At 41.8% G+C, this 23117-nt stretch overlaps 1 protein-coding gene across 7 annotated transcripts in view; it reads right to left on the bottom strand.

The window, feature by feature from the left end:
• Positions 1 to 23117, bottom strand: part of LOC308065436 (uncharacterized protein) — a 250785-nt gene that overhangs the window by 20720 nt on the left and 206948 nt on the right. For all 7 annotated transcript variants that reach the window (XM_080391412.1, XM_080391414.1, XM_080391416.1 and 4 more), the window contains one exon: positions 1 to 23117. This exon is cut by the window's left edge and continues 20720 nt beyond it. In XM_080391412.1, coding sequence (XP_080247538.1) covers positions 13492 to 14412 — 921 coding nt within the window. In that variant the 5' untranslated portion in view covers positions 14413 to 23117 and the 3' untranslated portion in view covers positions 1 to 13491.

Raw genomic sequence — 23117 nt, 5'->3', positions numbered from 1 at the left:
TTTCTTCTAAGGGGAAAAAAGAGACAATGAAGTAACAGGAAACTAAACCCAGAACTTTTATACATTTAAATGTATATATTAAAGATACCTCATTCAGAAATGCAGACATCTTGACTGAAGTTGCTGCAAGATTTTGTAGGAAAAATCTGTTTTGTTTTCAAGATGTTGCAATTCTTCCTTAATTTGTTGTCTTGCTAAATATATTCTAAGCACTATAATTTAAGCATGTTAGTATAAGTCTGCATTGTGATTCTTTTTTTCAGATATTTGGAAGTCATCTGTTGATTTTGTGTGCTGCCAGACCAGCACTGAATCATCTCAACAACTGCACTTTATGTTTCAAAAACATGTAAAAAATTACAGTTCTTCAGACAGAAGCAGCAGAGATCTGGTTCCATAATGGAGCGCTGGAAACAGAACACAAAGGTGGGATGTAAGAAGATACCCTCCTCCTTTAATGGGGGATAATTTGTAGCAGACCTATGAAGTTGATACACAATTTGAGGAAACAAGCATCCCACCCATTTTTCTTTGTGTTCTCCATAGAATTCACATCCTTCCATTTTTATTTTTTGTTTCCTTGAATTGTGCTCCGTAACTTGTTGTCATTGCTTGTTAGCTGTTGATGTGTTAGGAGGGTTGTCTGGACAGTGACACTACATGGAAATAGCTGAGTAGTTCAGAAGAGAGATTCATAATCATGGTGACCTTTAATGAAATGCAAAGCTAAAGAAAGCTGCTTTTAGTTTACCACATCTGAAACAAAGTGAGAACTATTATTATCTTTGCTGTCATTAAATTTAAAGATGCTTTAATGCAGGAAAACCTATCTTCACATGGGAGCCTGCTTCTATCGTTTTGGTGAATGGGGTGCATCATTTGAACTCTTTTCCCTCTGACCACCAGATTTAGGACCTAGTTGACCATCTCTCAGCCAGGGCTGGTATATGGCTTGACAGACAATCCTGAGAGCTGCAGTGCGTTTCCACCTTCTCCTTTCTCCTGGATGGGAAGAGCTACATGTAACCCTGAATGCAGCATGGTTTGCATTTTCTCTTTGTAATTCCTCCCTATTTTCTCAATAGCTGCAAGGAAATACCAGATCCAGTCTCCTTTCTCCTTCCTACCATGCCAGACTCGTGCTACAGTAGCAGTTTGGGTTGATCCAAACCAGCTGGCAAAGAAAAGCATCCATATGACAGCCACACGGGATGGCAAGGGGGAGCTGGGGGCTGGAGAAGACCACGCTCTCCAGGGTAGCTGTGTTTAGGCAAGCTGCAATCTGGCCCTCAGCATGCACCTGCCCGCAGCGAGGGTCTGACAGCATCACTGCCAGGGGAGAGCCTGCGGGAGGGCAGAGCGTGCTGGGGGCCATGTCCTCAGCTGCTCCGCTCCAGCGGGACAATGAAAGCCAGTCCTGCTTTCATCAGGTGAGGAACCAAGCCTGAAGGCTAACTCAGTGAATTTTTTCCCTAATCCAGTTTATCAGAGGGTGAAATTAGCCTCTCCCTCCAGACAAATATACTGCCAAGACTGAGCACTCACCTCCCTGGAGCACAAGCCCCTCCTAAAGCCTTTCCCTCCTCTCCCTGGGCTGCTCAGTGCCCTGCTCCCTGCAGCTTTGTGCTAGTCAGCTGTGTTTTCCTCCTCCAAACCCCTGTGGAGAGGGGTCATGCTGGCTGACCACCTCTCTGCAGAAGACGCTGCACACCACCTCCCTGGGGGGGGTGTGTGTGTGTCCAGGTGCCATAGCCCTAATGACAGCTTGTAGAGCCACTGGGGTAAAACGCTGCCTGTCCAGCCTATCGAGGGACCCCGTTTCACACATTTGGTCCTGAATAGGGAATAAATGCTCATCGAAATGACAAAAGAGGTACTATCCTATTGCCTTACGCAGATGGGAAACCTACTTGCATTGGCCATATTGCTTTTGAGCAATTCGCCTAGTTCATCCGCATAAAAATACTGTCCCATGACGTTTAGAACTCCTGTGGACAGGTCATTTAGGACACTTCACAAATCTGTCTGGATACATCTAGCTTGCTCATATTTCTAAAACTGAGCAAAAGTCGTCTTTACTTGTGACTGTTCCCTCCATTTGCATGGCATGAGGTTGGTTACCCAAGAAGGGATGCCTGCTGCTCTCTAAAATGGGGAAGATTATCTTTGTGCAGCTTGAAAATGAAACTGTTTTATAGCACCTGTTCAATCCCATTACAAAGAAAGCCAGAATGGCAGCAGTAGAGACAGAGCAGGGTGTATAAGATGCAGTTTTATCTTAAGTGAAATGTAAAACCTGTTACTAGAAATAAATCCTTTCTTCACAATGCGGCAGCAAGGAAGGGAGAACACATTTTCCAAGCAAATTGCAAAAGTTCAGGAAATTCTTGGCTCACTATTTGTTCCAAGTGATATGAAGGAGAAGGAAGAGACTGTATCCAGCATAAATCATATTTTTAAGAATTTCCCAATATTGCTTCCTGTCTTTGTTCTTGGGCAGCAGATTGTATACAGAAATAAAACAAATATGCTTTATCTTTTCAGAATATAGTGTCCGCTATATCATTTGCTGACTCTCATTCGTTCATTCAAAAACAGCAGGAAAAGGGCTTTTGTATTAAGAACATTCAAGGTCAGGGATTTTTGTTTTTGATGTTGGTTGCCAGTAGCTTGACTTCTCTGACAACTGTTTCCAAGTCAATCTTGGATAGCAATCTAATTGCTGGCTTACAGAGAGATACTTCACAGCTACAGGTTAGCTGCAGTGAGCACAGAACAGAAAGGGATTTCAGGACAAAATTAAGGTCTTGTACTGTCTCAACCCCTATTTATGCCAATCTCAAATTAAGTTAATGAAGCCTACTAACTAAAGGTCTAACAAGTTTGACCCTGATGCTACAAACTGTTTTTCAGGCACACTCAGCAAAAGCTTTACCTATGTGACTTGGTTTACAGAATCAGGGACTTTGACACCAGGATTCACCATAACAAATATTTATTTTCATAGCAAGCAATCAAAAATGCAAAACAATATTGTAATTTTGTAAAAGAGAGGTCCAATGTTCTGCAGGTAATGGCCTGCATCTGGGACATTTTTCAAGCCGTAGAAGCTTGACATTGCATGGTCAATTGCCCTGTCTCATTCACAGTCAAACAAGTGTATTTTTAAAGCTTCAAGTTAATGGCTAAATGAAAGTAAAATAAATCATTAGCCAAAATATCTATGCCATAAAGTGTCAGTATGGAAGTATGAGCATTTCTTGTTGAGGTTTTTTTTTGGGCAACAGGGTGTTTTGGTGGCAGGCAGGCGCAGCAGAGGCAGAAACGTGTTCTAGTTTGTTCCCTGGCCTGTAAAACCCAGCCACCATATAAAAGTGTACTTCATCATACATCCACTGACAACTCCTATTTAAGCCACTCATTAGCAGTCTGTGACACAGAGAGAGATTTTGCTGTTTTTCACCTTTTAATGTAATTCTCAAGATTTTATGAACGTATCAATTAGAGATTTCCGGTAACGGAAAGCAGGTTTCAAACTCTGGAGAAGTACAATAAATCCCTAACCATATGTGCTTTTGTCATTAAAAGCAAGCCACAATAAGACAAAAGCTGAAGTAAGTTAAAACAGCTGAACAGTGATCTAAGGCGGTCTTATGCAAAACCAACTACCTTGGCTTGTTCACAGGCAGCTTCTTCAGAAGACTGAAAGAAAACCTTTTTCAACTCTTTATTTCTTGGCTACGATGGAAAGCAAGCAAAGAAAAAGCCATCTCAGTGCCGCTTTTCATGCTCTGCTTGCTTTGTTTTCACATGAGATCCTGTGCACTACCTTTGTGTTTTTTCCCCTTGCTTTTTAGAGGGCTCCTTGTGCAGAACAATAGCGAGTCCCGATAACAACAGGCAGTTGCTCCAAGGCCTAGTTGTTCAGCAGGATTCACTCCAAGAAACCGAGAGGGGTGTGTTGAGTCTTTTTTCCATCACCAGCCTTTACAGTTAGAGGGCCAGATGGCACGAGATGGGCGCAAAAAAATAATGACAATAAATAATACTGCGACTTGCAACGTGGACCAAGCTCGGTTACTTCCACTTCATCACACTGTTTGGGAGTGCCTTTGATGTATAAAAGCACCCCCTAAGATAATGAAATGCGGTGGCAGCTGGCTAATGGCTGGGAAAGTGCAAACCCTGCATTGAACTCTTCCCACCAGGCTATTCAGCACCCAGGCAATGTCAGTCTCAAGGAGATGGAAAGAAACAGAGGCTTGTTGCTGTGCAGGCTTTGGGCTTCTGGGCAGACTGCTGTAGGTGGGGTATTATTTGCCTTGCTGAATAGAAGTGATGTGCCTGAGGCAAAGGGAAAGTTTTTACTGTCTTAACACATTAACCTTGCAGACTCTGTCCTAGAAATGTTAAATGAAGCCACAGGGTCATGCTGCTTGAAGAGACTCTGCTCTTGGGTAAACTTTAAAATGAGCTATATTTTTTTACTACAATCCCATCAGTCATGCAATCAGGGTTGGTTTCCTTTTGGGGAGGGCTATCTCATGGTCCGGCTCCTTAGGAAATAAAAAAATAAACACATCCAGACTTCTCTCTCAGCTGCTCCAGGCCTAAATATGGGACAGGGTAAGTGACAAAGATCCAAAACAGACAGCAGACACAGCCAAATATGAAAACCCCATTTGTTCAGGAGCTTTGAAACAATAGGGGATTTATTCCTCAAACACAAAGAAAAGTTTCTTGTCCTCCAGTTAAATGATCCCGTGTTAATAATATTATAATCGGGTCTGACCCTGCAAATACTTGATTAGATGTGTGCTTATCTTCATGCATGTCGTTAGTCCTGCTAACCTCACTGCCTTCTTTTGTCACCAGAATGTTCAGAATATGCACAGACTTTACAGGTTTGGGGCTTGCCACTGCCAAATGCAGCAACAGCATGCCTCAGCAGAGAAGGTGCGACACGAGATTTGAAATGAGGTCTCATCATAAAAAGAGTGAGTGGTGAAAGTCAAGCTTACCAGAGTAAGTATTTCAGGGAAATACAAATCAGCTCTGTCTTTCATTATCCGGCAGAAAAATGATTAATTTTTTGATAGTTCTGGAATATTCATACACAGTTATGAAATTCATTAGGCCAGCTATCTAGATTCAAGGGCTGATTCATTCTGAAATATCTGAAATGTCCTGGGTGTTATGGTCTTCCAGACAAGGTCAGGGTCATGTATAACCAAATGGTACAAGGTCAAGGTCAGGTATAACCAAATGGTCATGTTCTGACACTTCTGTCCCCAGAATAGAGTTATAGAATCATAGAATGGTTTGGGTTGGAAGGAACTTTAAAGATCATCCAGATCCAACCCCCCTGCCATGGGCAGGGACAGTTTCCACTAGACCAGGTTGCTCCAAAGAAGACCATGGTTGCCTGAGAACTGTGGTAGCCTCTGAATCTTACCAATTTGGGAGGGAGCAGAAGATCAAAAAAGGGACATTTTGCATACTTTGTCTCATATAACTACCCAGATCCATGCTTGGGGCAAGGCTGCTGAATCTCGGTGCACATTTTCATTGACTGTATGCCAAAGGTCTATTGATTATTGTCGCTTTGGCTAACGTGTGCTATATTCCACAGTACAGCTCTAACTATTTCCTAAGATTAAGCATAAGTCAAAATCATCAAAATTTTCAGTGCCAAGTGGGAATAACTGTATTTAATACTAAGATTGTCACAGCAAACTTCTGATTGTTCCTTGTGATTCCTTATCCTGGCAATGTGTAGTTGCTTTTTAGGAAAAGTCTTTTTGTTTCATTAGATTGACATTGACAAAGAAATCCCCGCCTGGGTGGGTATATTGGCTCTATCAGTCAGCCTTCCACAGTTCCTTCCACAGAGCTTGTTTTCTAAATCTGGTTTTGAGAGCTGTTTGCTTGACAGACTGCTTCGCAGGCTTACGATTGTTTGTTTCTGGCTCTTTTTGATTGCTTTGCTAATCTCTAGACTTTGGCCTTGATGCCGTTATTTATACTGTACTTTTATTGGTGTTTGTTATTTGAAACTTTGTTTTCAGTAGATTTGCAGCCCCTTTCTAAACTGCTTTTCTGATTAAATTTTGTTGAAGGGGTTGGGTGGATTGCTTTACTTTTTTTTCCCTCCTGTTTGTCCTTCCTCCTAGTCGTTTGGTTGAGAGCTCACCTGTCTTTTGTTTGTGCCTGCCTTTGTGATTTGTTCTCAGATTAGAAGGGGCAGCTGCACAGCTTTTACTTTTATTAGTTCATCACAATGGGTCAAGCAAAATATTAACCCATGTACTGCTCTCCTAAAGCCTCATGTGAATTACAGTAGATCTTTTTCCTTCACAGTTCATGACAAAACATTTTAATTATTTAACTGTATGTCTAGATGTATCTTTTGTAAGGATGGAATGAGCTTAAGTATCAGAACATACGAAACTAGCCTGACCTTTCTTACAATTTGTTTCAACTTATTTTTACAAGAGTTGGAATGTAAAATTCAAATGCAAATTTTGGCCTCAGCCTTGCAATGCCAGGAGCTCAGTGGGATAAATGCATGCATCCAGTATTTCCTAAGCATATGGCTTTCCAAGGCATTGTCATTCTTAGCTCAGTGAATCTTTGAGTTTTATCTGCCACAAAATGTAGTTTGGTCCTTTTTAGATCTGCTAATAAAGTGGCTTCTGTCTTGATCTGCATGATTTACAAAGTTTTACTATTTCTGAGGTTTTGAGCATTCTGCCTGTTTACATTTAGTTTTACATTTACATTTACATTTACATTTAGTGTTGATTGCTTGGTCAGTGCCTTGTCCTTAATGGGGAGCCAGCTCCTGCACAGTTTACTTACAATGCTCCCTGATGTGGGACTTTTTCCTACTAATACTTTTTGCAAATGTGTTTTGCTTTTCTTTTGGGCTCAGGGGTAGGTGGGGAGGAGGAAGAAGGGGTGGAATATGCCATAGTTAAGCCAAGCTCCCCAAAGACCAATTATTGATACAGAATTTCAGTTCTTTTAGAAATTTTAGGTCACTACGTTTCAATTTCTCAAACTTGAGGCTCCAAGACTGGCTGAGCAAGAAGCTGAATGGCCACAACAACAGTTAAAGCCAACAGTCCCTGCAAGCATGTCAGTTTTTCGGGAATTGGACAGAATGTTGAGAACAGGAGCTTCAATGGGGAGACAGTTAAATGCAGAACACTGCTGACAATAAATGCTTAAGTGCCTAATATTTGAGATCCCAAATTAACTGATGCCCAATTAGTGAGTTATTTTGAAAATGTAGTTCTTGGCAAAGAATGATAATGGTGTAATATGCTAGCGAATCTGAATTTGTCCATGTTGGAGTCTGTGTGTCTATGTAATGTGTGCTGGGGCTGATAGAGAAGATAAACTGGTTGTCTTGTTAAACCATTGCTATTTCTTTGTATACCATGCCAAATGGTTATGTACCACCTAGTGGGACCCTGGTTATTGAATTTTGTTTTTCTAATTATGACATGTTTTATAACAGACAGTGTAAGTCTATGGTGACTGAATGTGTTCATCTCCTGTGCGATCCCATTCCTGATATGCTAAACTAGGTTACAATTTCTCTTACTTCTTCACATTTCAGCTACCAGCAGTGGATTTGCTTTGCTCCTTCTTTTTAGGCTGAACACTTAGGTTATTCTTTCAGCTGTACACTGACTCTTTTAATCTCATTTCTGTCCAGTTTTGCATAAGCATTTGCCATGCATTTTTCAAAGGCACATCAGCATTCATCATTCTCCTGACTCATGCTTTCTAACCTCCTGGCTGAACGGTTTTCTGGGTTCATTTCCATTGCTCATATTTTGTGAATTTTTGGCAATTTCAGTTTGTATTTTTATAAGTCCTCTCATCCATCCATCTTTAGCTTTTATAATGTGTTAAGTGATTCTTTGGATATCCAGGGTTGCTGAAATGACACACAGGATGGGTTCCACTCTCTTTTCAGTCTGACATGGTGATGGTCTCTTGAGGTCCTTTTAGTGAGGCCTTCTCCACTTTCTGCACTGCAGCCTGAGCTCATTCCAAGCTCCATTTTGTTCCACTGCAGGTTCCACTAGTGCAGTGTTTCTTTGAGCCACTGAAGCTGTTATATTAATAATTGGATCATAAGCATGGTGAGTTGTTTGATCCTTCATGTGCTTTTGATGCTAGTTCTACTTTAGCATTTTGGGGTTTTAATACAAAAACCTTAAATAAAGTTTGTTTCCTAAGATATGCACAGATTTGCTTCAGTGGATCAGGCCCTATTCTCTACATGCATTTTGAGTTTTGTCTCCCAGCCAGTCTGTCTGAGGTGCATGGCATTTGATAGATATTTCCCCTTTCTCAGGAGTGAGATTCAACATCTGCTGTAGGACTGACTTCAAAGCATTTCTCCCCGTGCAGCTCAGTGGAAATTTAGCCTACTTACACCAGCTCATGTATGAGCAACTATATTACAGTGTCTTATCTGCTGGAATCCACAAAGCATTTGATAGTCTTCTTCAAAAACAATGCATTTAGACAGTTCATTTCCAAAGGAAAAGGTCGGAAAAGCATAAAAGAAATTCACTGAAAGAAAAATAAACCCCAAAATATTATGTGGATGTATTTTTCTCTAAATCATCTTGAATGCCTTTTCTCACCAGTGTGACAGTGTACCTTTGTGCCACCAGGTGAGAGTTTCTCCTGGAAATATGCAGTGGTTGTCTTTGAGCTGTAAGTGCTTCCAAGCAGACTTCCCCTCTCCAGCAGAAGTCTTCAAGGGTATTTTCATCGCACTGGTCTACTTAAAGTGGGTTGCTGGAAATCTCTGGACTCACTGCCAGGAGAAATAGGATTGATTGGAAGACCCTCTGTGCTGCAATAAACTCCAAGCAGAATTCTCTGAGAGGACTTTTTAGCAGGAAAATACAGGCACTTTCGAAGTGAGAAGAAAGTAAAACTACCAGCTGTCAGCTAGAAGGAAGAAAGGAGGAAAGAAATGAAAAAACTTAGGGTGTAGTTGATAATTAATCTGTAAGGTGCTGCAGACTGCACTTAGCCTTTGTAGTATCTAGAGACAAAAAGATGTCATTCATGATCACACATATTCCCCTGTACATCCATCAGAAGGTTGTTTAGGCCTTACTCCTTCAGAGATGTGTGCACTTATTTAACCTTACTGACTTTTCAGATAGTAAAATTAAGTTTGCAAGTCAATTTTTGCAGGAACAAGATGTGCACTTCCCCCCCTTCCCCCCCCGCCCCCCTTCCCCCCCCAAGGTACACATCAGCCAAACTAAACTGTAACAAAAAGTCAGGGAGTATTTCCAAACCATTGTGAGTCGACTTGCTTGGAGGGGTTCCTGAATTGCATCTCTCCCAGATTTTGCTGATACTCCTGAGTGTCAGGAGTGTGGTGGATACACATGATTTTATTTATCTCAAGTGCTTTACAGTGAGCCAAATTTCCATTTTCCAGTAACTAAGAGTTCAAGAGGAACAAAAACCTAATCTTACTCACTTGTGACAAAACACAGAAGACACACTTTTTTTTTTTTTGGAAAAAATGAAATCTTATCAAAATCTGCTTTGATTAAGAAACGAAAGCATTTTATTAGGAAACCGGGTGAAACTAAGATGATCATTTGGGTGGAATAGCTCAGGTTTTGTAGGCCCGCAAAGATCTTTCTGAGGAAATATGTCCATATAAAATTTTCCAAAATGGCTATCTGCCTTGGATGGAATATTTCTGGAAAAACTTTAAAGGCAAAATACTTATGTCTTCTGAAAGCCACTTTTAAGAGAAAAGATGTTTTTCTTAAAAAGGAAAAAAAAGCTCTCAACCCCTCAATGAATTCATTGGGGAGCACTTGCACTTCTACAGCTCTGAAACGACATTCTGAAACCTGGCAAAGTTTTTATTTTTAAGGAATTCACTTTTTGTCTTCTTCTCCTTTTGACACATTGACCAGTGTTGGCCAGCCTGAATGTTTTAAAAAATCTCTTCCTATGCGGTCTGTTGAGACTTGTTACAGTTTGTCAGCTAAATTCTCAAAAAATGGGAAATAGAGACAAAGCAGAAGGGGAAAAATTAAAAAAAAAAAAAAAAAAGGATAAAAGATGAAAATCAGAAAAAGAAGATAAAGGAAAAGAAGAAAAAGAAGAAAAAGAAATCTGTCATTCGCAGACATATGCTAGCTGCAGGTTGTGTTACTCATATCAGGATTTTCTCTGGTGTTGCTTTTCCTGGTTGAAGGGTGTTACCTGGGTGCCAGGAGCCCTTGTAGATTGTAAGGAGACTGCTCATGGATGGTCAGGTGGTCTGAAAGGGGAGTTATTTTACCTTGTATGAGAGGACATCAAGAGCTAAGGTTTGAGCCTGGTGGTGGTAGAAGGTTACTTACTAAAATAAGGAACATGAAGGATGAGCTGGAAATATTTAGTAGTGGAAAGAGAGCAGAAACATGAGGGTCTGGGAGAGTGAGACCAAAAGAAATGTTGTGGGGAAACCTAGGAAATCAATAGCGAAAACTGGATTGGGAGTGAAAGATATTTGCATGAAAAATGCTGGGAAGATTGCAGCTACAAATAGGGTAGGAGGGAATATTTGGGCCTTGGATAAAGAGGCTGAAGTGGGAACACTGGGACTGTGATAGAAAATTAGAAGGCATAGGGAAGAAACAGACAGGAGCAGGACAGTTTGGTCAAGACAGGTAGGTCAGGACAAGAGCATATGGTCCTCTCCAGTGTATACCCTTATTCACAGCCTGGAAGGAAATGCCAGTTTCTTCGCTGGCAGCAAACGCCTGTGAAATTCACTGCCAGCTTATGTGCCCACCCTTCTTTAATCAACTTTCAAAAAGAGAGTAAGAAATAGAATTTGAAATAGCTGCATGCTGAGTCCACTGCACACACTGAGGCAGGGTGGGGAAAGAAATGTGGGGTTATAAAATTAAGGCTATATCTGAGTGCATTCACCTAAGCAGGCTGGATCGATGTTGCCCAAGCAGCTTTCATTCTGGCATTTTCAAACTTCTGAAGGCTGACTCTGCAACTTTAGTGTAATTTTAATGCACTTTAACTACATATGAATAGAAAACGGTAGAGACGTGGTACAATAGGCCATATGGCTGGTCAGAATTAATTACCTACAGATCTAGCTTGTGATTGGGGAGGCTCTGCAGTACACCTTTTCCTTTCAACTCTTATTAGTTCATGTATTCATTTAATTTAAAAATAAGAAACTGAAAACTTTACAATGCACAGTGAGGAGAGACAGCTTTTTAATACTGTTTGAATGTTTGCCAATGTTTTTGCAAGTGTTCCTGTTAGGGCGTATTACTATGTACTATGTACACCATATTTATATTCTTACAACATGTTTAAACTTCTCAGTTATAAATTTCTTCTATGTCTAGAATTGCCTGGGAAAGCAAACCTGCACAACCTGCCTTCTTCTTCTTCAGCAAGGTCAATGAACATTTTGTCAGGTTTGTGGGATCTTGAAGGCAAGGTCAAAACTCCATAGCAGACTGCAGATGGGTGTGTTTGCAGGGGAACGGGAGAAATTCAGAGAGGAAAGCTGAATGATTTATGTGAGATAAAAACATAGAAAACTAATAGCAAGAGATCAAAGTATGTTGATTCAGTTGTATAATTCAGTCTCAAGACTACTAAACACAGGTTACAGTTCACAAGGGGATTTTTTTCTGCTAGTCTGTTCTCCTCCCAACCAGAAAGGAGGGAAGGGGGATGGGAAAAGGAAGCAATTCTCATATGTGCGCTGTTGTTTTTGTTTCTACCAAGCTGAATCAGAGCTGGAGTGGGGAGTATCTGGAGCATAGCTGTGTGACATGTTCCTTTCCTTGCCTGACTTTTTTTTTCCTCCTCCTTTGGAAGGGGTTGTAGTAAATTCCATTAAATGTGAATATTTATCACACAATGAATTTTGTATTTGTTCATCAAACTTAAGGCAAGTTGTTCAAGATGCTTTTCTCGGTGAAAAATGACAAAAAGTATAAATGGGAATACTTACATGATCACTTTATGGTTTAGTGTTAGCAGTATGCGAACAGTGAAATTGCCCAAGTTCACAAATGCCAATAGGAATGCACTTCATTGTTTCTTCCTTAACAAGTTCCTACATGCATTTGTTACTACAGAATGGAGATTTCCTCCTTGTGTCCTTGCCCAGGACTGAAAAAAAACCAAGAAGGCAAAAAACCCTCCCTACATTAAGTTTAAGACAAAAGGAAATAAATTGTCTGTAGGGAAGCTGGTGAATACTTTCTTAAATTTCTGTTACCACTGAAGTCTCTGGGAACTTTTTGATGGCCAAGATTTCTCCACTGATGATGAAACCTGGCCTTCTAATTCTTTGGAAAGTAAGTCTTATTTCTTTGCCTTTTCTCATCAAGGAGTTTCTAGAACAACTTTGTTCTGCCACACCATCCAATATTTACTTATGATGTGGACCCATAGGGCCTGAAGGTGTATTGCCCTGTAGCTATTTTCAGCAGTTGCAAATGGGTAAGGAACATTGCCTTGAGAGTGAAGGTGTGCTACAGGCATAGACCCTGCGTGAGCTGTTTACAACGAGCACAAAACAACAGGGAGTTCAGCAGTGTTGTTCTCATAATGAGGTCTTCTTCCCAAGATATTGCCTGTTCTCTTGGAGCATCACTACATTGCAGATTCACCCTATGTCATTGTTCAAACAACATGGGTCAATAATAAATGTTTTTGTTCATTGACCCAAATCTGAAAAGCTAGAGGGGAGAGTGAGGAGAGAAGAGTCTGAGTCAAGCAGAAGAGAAACTATTAACATTTTTAAGCTAAATTCAAAACCTTTTATTAAATCTCTAGGATCTTCAGCTTCTTTTTCCTTGACAGCTGGATTGTTTTAAAGCAAAAAATGAAAATTTGAAAGGAAAAGTAAAATTTTAATTTAGAAAGCTATTAAAATAAACATATCATCTATTCTAAACAAACCTTTCAATTTTAAAAATGTCAAAACGGAAATGTCAATGGTCACTATTTAAGTATTTTCCTATTACTTTTTAATCTCTTCTCCTATCAGATAGGTAGAGCCTGAATTAATTTTTTCCCTTAAATTTCCTGGGAGTTATGGGGAGACAGAAACATATTCATCTCAAAGACTTGGTCCAGCTATAAAACTAAATAATCACTGATGCATCTTCTGCTTGGGTATTGCAAAGCATGATATATTATTTGCATTTTAACCTCTGTATATCATAGGCTGGTGCTGCTTGCATATAATTCAGCCTTCTCGAGCTCAGAGTAGAAAACCTGGGCAGAGGTTTAGGTGACTGACTGGCTGCTTCCTTCTAGTCTCACTGCATTCTTCCTCACAGTGTGGATGCTCATTTTGATGTAATTTGGGATTTAGAATAGCTTCGGTTGAAAGGAATCTTTAAAGGTCACCCAGTCCAGCCCTCCTGCAATGAGCAGGGACATCTTCAGCTAGCTAAGGTTGCTCAGAGCCCCGTCCAGCCTGACTTTCAAGGTTTCCAGGCACGGGGCATCTGCCACCTCTCTGGGCAACATGTTCCAGTGTTTCACCACCCTCATCATAAAAAAAATCTTCCTTCTATCTAGTCTGAATCTACCCTCTTTTAATTCAAAACCATCACCCCTTGTCCTATCGCTACAGGCCCTGCTAAAAAGTCTCTCCCCATCTTTCTTATAAGTCCCCTCTAAGCATTGAAAGGCTGCAATAAGGTCTTCCTGGAGCCTTCTCTTCTCTAGGCTAAAGAACCAGAACTCTCTCAGCCTTACTTTACAGGAGAGGTGTTCCATCCTTCTGATCATTCTTGTGGCCGTCCTCTGGAGCCCCTCCAACATGTCCATGTCTTTGATGTATTGAGGACTCCAGAACTGGATGCAGTACTTCAGGTGGGGTCTCACCAGAGCAGAGCAGAGGAGCAGAATCATCTCCCTTGACCTGCTGGTCACACTTCTTTTGATGCAGTCCAGGATACGATTGGCTTTCTGGGCTGTGAGTGCATATTGAAGGCTTATGTCCAGTTTTTCATCCACCAGTATCCCTAAGTTGTTCTCCACTGGGTTGCTGTTGATCCCTTCATCTTCCAGCCTGTATTGATACTGGGGGTTCCCCCAACCCTGGTGCAAGGTCTTGAACTTGGCCTTGTTGAACTGCATGACGGTCATATGCGGCCACTTCTTGAGCTTGTCCAGATCCCTCTGGATGGTATCCTGTCCCCCAGGTGTATCATCCATACCACTCAGCTTGGTGTTGTCTGCAAACTTGCTGAGGGTGCACTCGATCCCACTGTCTATGTCACTGATGAAGGTATTAAACTGCACTGGTCCCAGTATGGACTCCTGAGGGACACCACTTGTCACCAGTCTCCCCCTGGACATTGGGCTGTTGACTACTACCCACTATTTAGGATATTAGTCTAATAAAGACTGGAAACTATGAACTTTTGAAAAAGCTCTATTTACAAAAAATGGGCCCAGTAATGTATCTTTATGCCTATTGATTTGCATCCTTCCTGGGTAATCTGTAAAAATAGCTGCTTTATTCTCACCAGAAATTCCTGTTCTGTGAGATGTACTTTTCTCCAGTCTCCTTTATCCAAAATACTAATACTAATACCTTTATCCAGAAGTGCTAATTTAATTTCTAGGTATCTTTCTTCCTGAAATAATGGAAAGCCCCTCAAGTATCTTATCATATCTGCTACTGTTTGCTGTATCAGTTCCACATGGTAATATAATTTCCTGCAAGAGGAGATGAATATATTAGTTCTGCAGTGAAATCAAGGGGGGGTGGGGGGTGGGGGAAGGAAGCCTGACCATTGCTTTTAAAGAGAGTAATCTCAATGGAAAATGTTAAATTGGTTCCACAGTATGAGTGTTAGATGTAAAATCTTGCTCTAGCACAGACTCCTGACTTTCTTTTTGGTTTTCTGGCTGGTGACAGATGTTGTTTCTACCACCTGTTTGAAGACAATTGTGCAACTGGGACCATGGAATGATGTCCAGTTGCCTTTTGTAGAATATGAATAGGGCTTTTGAATTTGGCTGTGCTGAGCAGTTTGGGCCTGAATCACTCTGTAGGCTTGCCAGAGAAAGTGTTTAGCCTATGGACACGAGCCAAAGCCCACTGAATCTCACAGCAAGGCTCTTTTTGGCTTTGGTGGGCTCTGGCTAAAGCTCTATTTGAATGACAATTTCTTCTCTGGAATTATGAAAAATCTGTCATTTCCTAGTTTCTGTTTTTCTTTTCCCATAGAGTTTCGCCTATATTTTTCAGTTTGAACCACCGCAGACTGGCTCTGCTCTTCCCTCCTCTGAATAGGATGTTAGGGTTGATGGTGAACATGGATGCTCTGTCATGAAAAAGCCAGGTCAAGGAGCCATCTCAGACCTGAACTGCTCTGTACCCATTGTTCCCTTTTACTTGCTTTTTGTTTCTGAATGTGTGCTCTTTTGAAACACCTCAAATATTGTCAGACTCCAAGCTATTTTGAACATGAGCATGTCATTTCCCTTCCCTCTGCTGCAATCACACTTGGATCCTGCAGGCATTTCCCATAACAGGCTTCAGTTATCAATGGCAGGAGTTTTAGTGTATTTCCCTTCGCAAAGACTTTTGCTGCCAGATGGGAGTTGTTAGTTGTTTATATCAGGCTATGAGTAATGCCCTTTTGCTAGCACTGTACACAATGGTTTTTTTGACATTTACTCCTTCTGTTGTTATACGATGTTAGCTTTGCAAGTTATAAAGAACAACCTTTTTCCCTCAGGTGTCCTTTTGTGTGCTTTTTGCTCATTTTTTGAGATTCTTTCTTTTCCAATTTTAAAGGTAAAAAGAATATATAAAAATATAAAAATGAACAACAAGCTTAGAGACCTTTCCCAGTCTGCTACTCACTGCTGTGAATAGATGCTAAACATAGATTTATGGGTCCACTTTCAGGTTTCTCATATTCCACTTCTTCTCGAGTCTCCTTTACATCTGTTACAGGGCCTTGCTTTCATGCTGCTTTCCTTGGCTCTGTGGGGCGCAATCTAAATTTCACCAGCTCCCAGCACTTCCATTAAATGGTGGGATGGGCCCTTTCTTTGAAGACCTCACTCAATCATATTTCATACAATAAGACCTTATCCTGTGGGCCACTGAGCATGTTCTGTAAGAAAAGCCCTCAACCTATGCTTATTCTGAATATTGACTCAGTATTTCGTCCATCAGCCTAAAGTCATATCTTGATAATGAAAACTGTCCGTGGTAACTTTAGCACCTCTCTCATGCTCTCTCATTTCAAAGACAGATACTTTTTTTCATCCTTCCATCTGCTTGCTTCCCAACTTTTTTTCTGCCTTTTTATTCCAACAAAGTTGGCTTTAGTATGACTGTATAGACTGTCTGTAAGGCACTACACATTGCTGTAATGGTGTCAAAACCATGTAGACACTTTCAGAGCCAAATTATCATACATGTGCTACAGTTCTGCCTAGAAGATAGAGAGCTATGCCAACCCCAAGCCTTCCAGAAGGCCTTGGACAGCCCATGCCTGCCATACTATTTCCCTGTGTTGCTTCTTGCACATAGATGTATAAAATTTTGCTCCAAGAGCCCACTGCCAGGAAATGTCACAATTTCACATGGTTCCCCAGATCCATAGATCAGGCTCCCTGTAGACCTGCTAATAAGGTCTTTCTCTTTGACCTTTCACACTGGCTGATGCAGTTTAACCTTTTTTAAGCTTATGCGCTTGAACACCTTTCCCACCTGAAAGACATGCTCTGTTGCAGTGCACTAGAACCTCTTCACCTTGTTCTTGCTCACTTCAGGTATATTTCACATACCTCTTCTAAACAGTCTTTAACAAACATAAAACCCCATAACCCTAAATGTATGGGTAACATCTGCACTGTGCACTCTGCAATGACAGTTATTTTAGGAGAAACTTGGCAGAACTTTTTATCCTAATCCTAATTATATGGTCATCTTTTTGCCTTTAGTTACTGCTTTTAAGTCTCCGCCTACTTAGGACTGTGAAAAGGTTTGTGTGTGAGAGCACACAGAGAAATAGATGACTGTTGTTAAGTCTTCCTTCTCTCTAGCACTAATTCAGCCATGGAGAAAAATAAAGGAAAAATATGCCCTCAGGTACACTTTCCTCAATGCATATAAATTCAGATCCCAGAAAAATATTTATCTGTAAATAAACAGCCTGCTTTAGTCTTGTTTCTCAAGGTTATCTGGTTGCATGGTATAGCTTGCATTTGTTAATAAGTGAAAAACAAGTCTGATCACTGGAATTCTGTTATTTTCATCTGCAATATTATGCAAGATCAAGGTAACAAATTTTGTTGCCAGCTGGAGCTGCAGGCTAACAGGCTGCTGCTGGTTTTCCCTGTAGACAACAGTAAAGAACACATTTTATGTCAAAGTAATTGCACTAACAGGTGCCGTTGAGCAACTGTGTTTTGGTTGCAACACTGTTGTGGCTCAGTGCTTACCACAAATGTTTATATATATAAAAAAATTCAGTTCTGCTTTTAAATTCCTATTCAACTGACAGGAAAGAACACGGTAAACAAGGGTGAAGCAATAACTACAGTTTAAAAGTTAGAAAACCTCCTTCCTACTTCTGGTGGGTGAATACCACTGTCCTATCACAGGTCCTTCCTTGGGCATCTATCACAGCAACTATAGGTCGGCATCCAGCACTGACAGCATTGAGACCTATAAGAGTGGGATAAGATTCTTGCAGTGGGATATATGCTGATGTGATTTATGTCAGATGTTTAGGAAATAATGTCATTTTATCCACCAAACACTGGTCACTGACTGCTGCACTTGCAGTGGGTGCTCTCCCTGCCTACATGCCTTGTGCGTTCGACCCCAGGGCTTGGCTGCCTCTGCTGCAGGAAGGGCAGTTGGTGCGAGGTGCAGCAAAAGGAGTGCTGGCTGCACAGCACCTGGGAGCCTGTAGCGTTTAGGGAGTACAGAAATGGTGATGAGCTTGGAGAAGGTTCCTCCTAGTCTTGTGAACCCATGTAAGATAACCTGCTAAATCCATCACCTGCTTTGTGTCAGGCTCATGACAGTGTTTAATTTGAGCTTTTCAAAGCTGTGAACAGCTGGGGAGAAGGGCTATCCAAATAAATATAAGAACTGAATTATTCCATGCCCAAGCTGAAAACCTTGTGTGAGCTGTACCAAGGATATCTTTATAGGATTGTAGGTATATACAGTGATGTAATGGGACTGGTATAAGATCTCCCAAAGATGGATTCCCCAAATCAAAATTTAGCCATCTAAAAATGGGACCAGCGGCTTTAACTATCTCCACGGTGTCCCCACACCTTCTACTGACTAACCTAGATGTCTATTCCAAAATTCAGTGTATATCTTTTTGGAAGTCAAATATGTATGCCTGCATCCTGCCAAATGCATCCAATCTAAAAGACATCAGCTCCTAACAAACACACTGAGGACAGTCTGGTGAGAGGCCAAGAATCCAACAGTGTCTTGCTTTCTTTGTCTAGTACCTCCATCTCTCTGTCTTGCTACATCTTGTGCCTACAGTCTCCATGCCTTGTTGGTCTGCCTTAGCTTCTTTGTCAAAGCTTGTTTCTTGCTCTTATCATGGGTAGATGACTTCTGCAAGGACTGCAATATTTGACAAGACCTCTTTCCCATGCTTTCCTCAGCATCCATCCTCTCTGTCTTTTCCCTTTTAGTGGACATTTTATTTGCTCATTTGTGGCAGTTCCTCCCAATCCTTCAGCTGCTCCCTTTCCTCCTCACATACCCACATAAGCTTTTCAGTCTTAGCAATTTCTTTTCACTCTAAAGCCAATGACTCTCAATCTAGTTACTGTACCTTAGTGTTCATTATTGCTGCACTAAATGTACACATTCAGAGACACAGCCGAGGCAAGTGTACATACTGTTGCCTAAACTGCAGCGAGTGGGGGTTAAGATAATCCACATTACTTCATATTTTCTAGAGTTAAAGAGTGCTCACAGTCATGAAGGAAATCTGAACCCTAAATTCTATATTTTGGCACCCTTTGACTTCCCTATTCTCATTCCCTTCATCTTTAATTCCTTCCCTCTGTGACTAGAATTTTCTTTTCTTTTGGACTGGTGTAAAACCTGAGTGCTGTGCAGATATCTTTCTGAATGAATTATTTTAGCTCGGTTTTGAAGATGGAGCTAAATTAATCCATGACTTTTTCATGTTATGCTGTCACACTTTGTATCACCAGAAGTTCTGATGACTATTCTGTCTGAACCAAACTTTAGAGTAAGCTCACAGAGGCTTCAAGGGTGATTCTTCCTGGCTCCATCACAGGGTGCTGTGAAGCCTCTCCATGTCCTTGGCTGTAAACACCCACTCCCAGCCCATTTGCTTCCATGTTTGTGAGAATGAATAATGCTTTCATGGTATGGAGCAATGCTATCAGTGCGGGTGCTCTTTTTGATTTGTTTTCCCAAGGAAACGTCCCTGCATTTTTGCTAAGAGCTGTTTATATGCATGAGTGTGGTGGAATACCCTTGCTCTTGTCTGCTCAGTGTCTTTTCTGCCCTTAGAGCACTCTTGTGTGATGTTATAGACAGATTACCATTGCTCGGTACTCTTCAGAACACGGTGCTTTACCGTCTCATCATAAAATCCCTTTCCTACACAATACCTATGCTACAGGCATCAAGAACCCTCATTTTATCTCTTAATCTTCCTTTTTTTTTTTGTAAACAGCTCAATGAAACCACTAAAGCTGGCACGTGGTTTCAACTGCATAGCCACAGTATTGTGGTGCTGTGTAATACTTTCCCCATCCTCTCTCCCTACTCCAGATGTCACATTCCCTCACACTGACACATCCAAAATATGGTTGGATGCTCCTGGCAGAGACTAAGTTGGGCTACAGATAGGAAACAGTTGGGAACAGCTTTATACCGGGACAAAATTGCTGAATCCAAAGGGGTACCGAGGGCCTGCCTTACCAGCCCATGTCCGTGTTCCTGGCAGGGGAAGTCATGGCTGATCCGTGAACTACGGTGCCCTTGAAAGGGCTCTCCTCACCTGGGGCTCTCTGAAAGATTTTGGAGACCTCTGCTGTATCGTCTAGTTTGACTTGGTCATTTTTGGGCACTTGATTGGTCTTAATAAGATTTTTATTTTTGCATGTAATAAGGCTACTGTCAACACAACACAGTAGTACACCTTTTTCTAGTTCTTACAGCTGCTACTTGCTTTCACTTTTGGAGGGGAAATCTAATGATTCAGACTGGGTTATTCTGTTGAACTTCTAAAAATTGCCCTCTCCTACAGCCAGCCAGTAGGTCTTTGGGACCTGCCCTTGGGTGCCATTCCTGGGGACTGCAGTAAGGACACCCCAGCTCACAGGATGCACAGCACCCGTTGTCAAGCTGAAAACCAGTAAAGTTCACTAGAAAGAAAAAAATAGAGATTTACAGGAAAAATTGCAAGAAATTTGGATAAAATTGGGGCCATGGAGTGATTAATGGAACAGCTGAGGAGAAAGCATATAAATTTGATCATTTAACACCATATTTCATCTAAAGGTTCTGAGGGATTATCTGAATGTGAAACTCAGGCTTAAACTTGTGGGATGTGAGACCGTATGAAATTAAAACCAAAGAAAAAGGGATCATACACTTGGGACAGTATAGTTGTTTCAGTCCCTTATTGCATTTCCCCATGCTGAGAGGGCTTTCTCTCTGCGGCTGTGGTGTGGCAGCTGCCATTTCACTGCAGAGCACAGCAGGTGGTGAAGAGACAAACTCTGCTCTTCTCTGGGCTTTCTTCTTTCTGCCATTCACATGGCATGGGAGATAAAAGTGCCCAATGAAAGGAAAACATTTTTATCTATCATTTTGTTAAGCAAAATACCCACAGATTATAACTCACCTGTGTTGTTGGAAATGCAGATGAAGGACAAGAGATGATTTACTTTGGTGAAGTCCAAGGGGACAGTGACTCCCTGCAACAGGAAACCACCTTCTACAGAAAGAAGGTTGCAGGGTAACATCCAGGCTGGAGCTGGGACTACTGAGGGTCAGAAGGAGTGTTAAAGGAGGGAAGGGGAGGCAGGGGGCAAGGCAGAGCTGGATGTGGCAGAAACTGCTGCTTTCTGGGAGGTATCAGCTCCAGGTTTCTCCAGGTGGGAGAAGGGCAGGGTGGGATGTGGGTCACCTGTGGGAGAGGCCCAGAGGCTGGTGCTTCTTCAGCGCACTGGGCAGCAGGTCCTCCTTGGTGATCCCAGCTAGCTACCCAGTCCTCACCTGTGTGGAGGCAGCAGCTGCTAGCACTGAGCTTTGCTTCAGTTACCAAAACTGTTTCAAATGACACCATGGGCGTTATGGCACATCAGTGCCACCTGTCCCACTTCAGATCGTGGCCAGAGGACTGCTGCGTGCTCTCACATGGCCACTTCCCCAGCTAAGGCTTTCTGTCACAACTGAGAACTACCAGAAGGGGGAAAATGCTCTTTTGTCTTTGGTTCAAAAAGTTCAAGGCAAACATTATCACATTTATTCCCTCAAATAATAATATAAAGTAAAAATTTCAGTGGAAAGCAGCTGCTGTTACCAGGAGTTTGTCACCTGAGTTGAAATCAATCCAAAGCCTATTATTTTTGAGAGGAGAGACCATCTCACATGTTCTTGTTTACTGCTCATATTTATGATTAGACTGCTTAGGAAAAAAGAGACCCCTTCACTGCCGGTGACTTGGCTGTGCCACCCCTGTGGCATGTGCTGTGTATGTGCCCACCTGGGGGGTGCACAGCACTGCTGGCAGTGGGGCAGTTGTCCTCTGCGAAGATGAATGCTCTTCTTCTCCCCAGTGACAGCTGTGGTTGCTGAGGGGCCACTGTTTGCTTTAAAATCATGTGGTAAGGCTGGTGGTGGTGGCAGAAGGGAAGAGAAGGAGGGGAGGGATGGTTTGCCCAACAGAAGATAGTTACTGTTTAACTCTACAGATTCATCTGCCGCACACCTTCATATAGGAAGTCTGCAATCTTCCTGCAAATGCTGTTGCTGGGAAGAGAAGTCTGCTTAAACCATCAGCCTATTTCTGTCTTTCTGGCTGCAGAATGAGCATTTGTTATTCCCTCTTTGGAAGTCCTCCTTACCTGACCCCCGAGGAGAAACATTTGCCCCCTACCCTGCACCAGAACATGTGACAGTACTTTTGCAGCCCCTTCCAAAATTTCTTTGGATGGAGCAGCACTTGGCCTGTGCTCAGGAATGGTTCAGCACTTTATAGACCTGTTGTTCTTTCACTAGAAAGGCTTTGTCCTATCAGAAGATAAAGATGTTACATGACCAACACTTCTGCCTGCAGACTGGAATTATAAAGGGATGGCTCCGATGTTTTACTTGTGTCTGCCCACATCCACAAAGATTGTAAAAATTACCTCCCAGCCAGGAACTATTCAGATACCTATCTTAATGTTTAAACAGCTGTTTTGCTGTTGGTGTCCTTCCACATGGTTTATTCCAAGAAACTGTCTGCTTTCATTGTTGTGCAGGGTAGGAACCAAGCTGACTGTCAGCAGCCTGCTGGTAAAACATCAACTGGAGCGGTAACAACCAGGTATCCTGGCATGATGCAATCCACAGAAATCACTCTGAGATGTTAAATTGGGGCTGGGCGGGGAGGGGAGTAGCAGATACACCTTTGTGTTATTTAAAATGTAGATGACTTTTAACTATTATTTTTTTTAAACCTGATCTGATTTTCTGTTTTCTAAATCTTGAATTCCAGCCAAAGACATCCCCGAGCTGAGAAGGAACAAATAGCTTTTGCATAGAAGTCTAGGAGAGATGAAAATGTCAGGGTTTTTTTATTCATACAGCTAGAGCCTCAGCAGAGGTCCCTGCTCTCCCCTCCTTCCTCCTTGGCTCCTGCCAAGTGTGCAGTTACAGGGAGCGATGCCAGGCTGACATGGTAGGTTTGATTCTGCTCTCATGGGCAGCGACGATGTCAGGACAAATGCTGTGAGGGCCTGAAAGTCTGCACCGCTCTGCAAATTGAAAGTGGATGGCTATGGCTGTAACTGGATTGCAGCTTTTC

Source organism: Falco punctatus, assembly GCF_963210335.1.
Source record: "Falco punctatus genome assembly, chromosome: 6".
Taxonomy (NCBI): Eukaryota; Metazoa; Chordata; class Aves; order Falconiformes; family Falconidae; genus Falco; species Falco punctatus.
The sequence above is the reverse complement of the archived record's forward strand: the minus strand, read 5'-3'. Positions and strand labels throughout refer to the sequence as shown.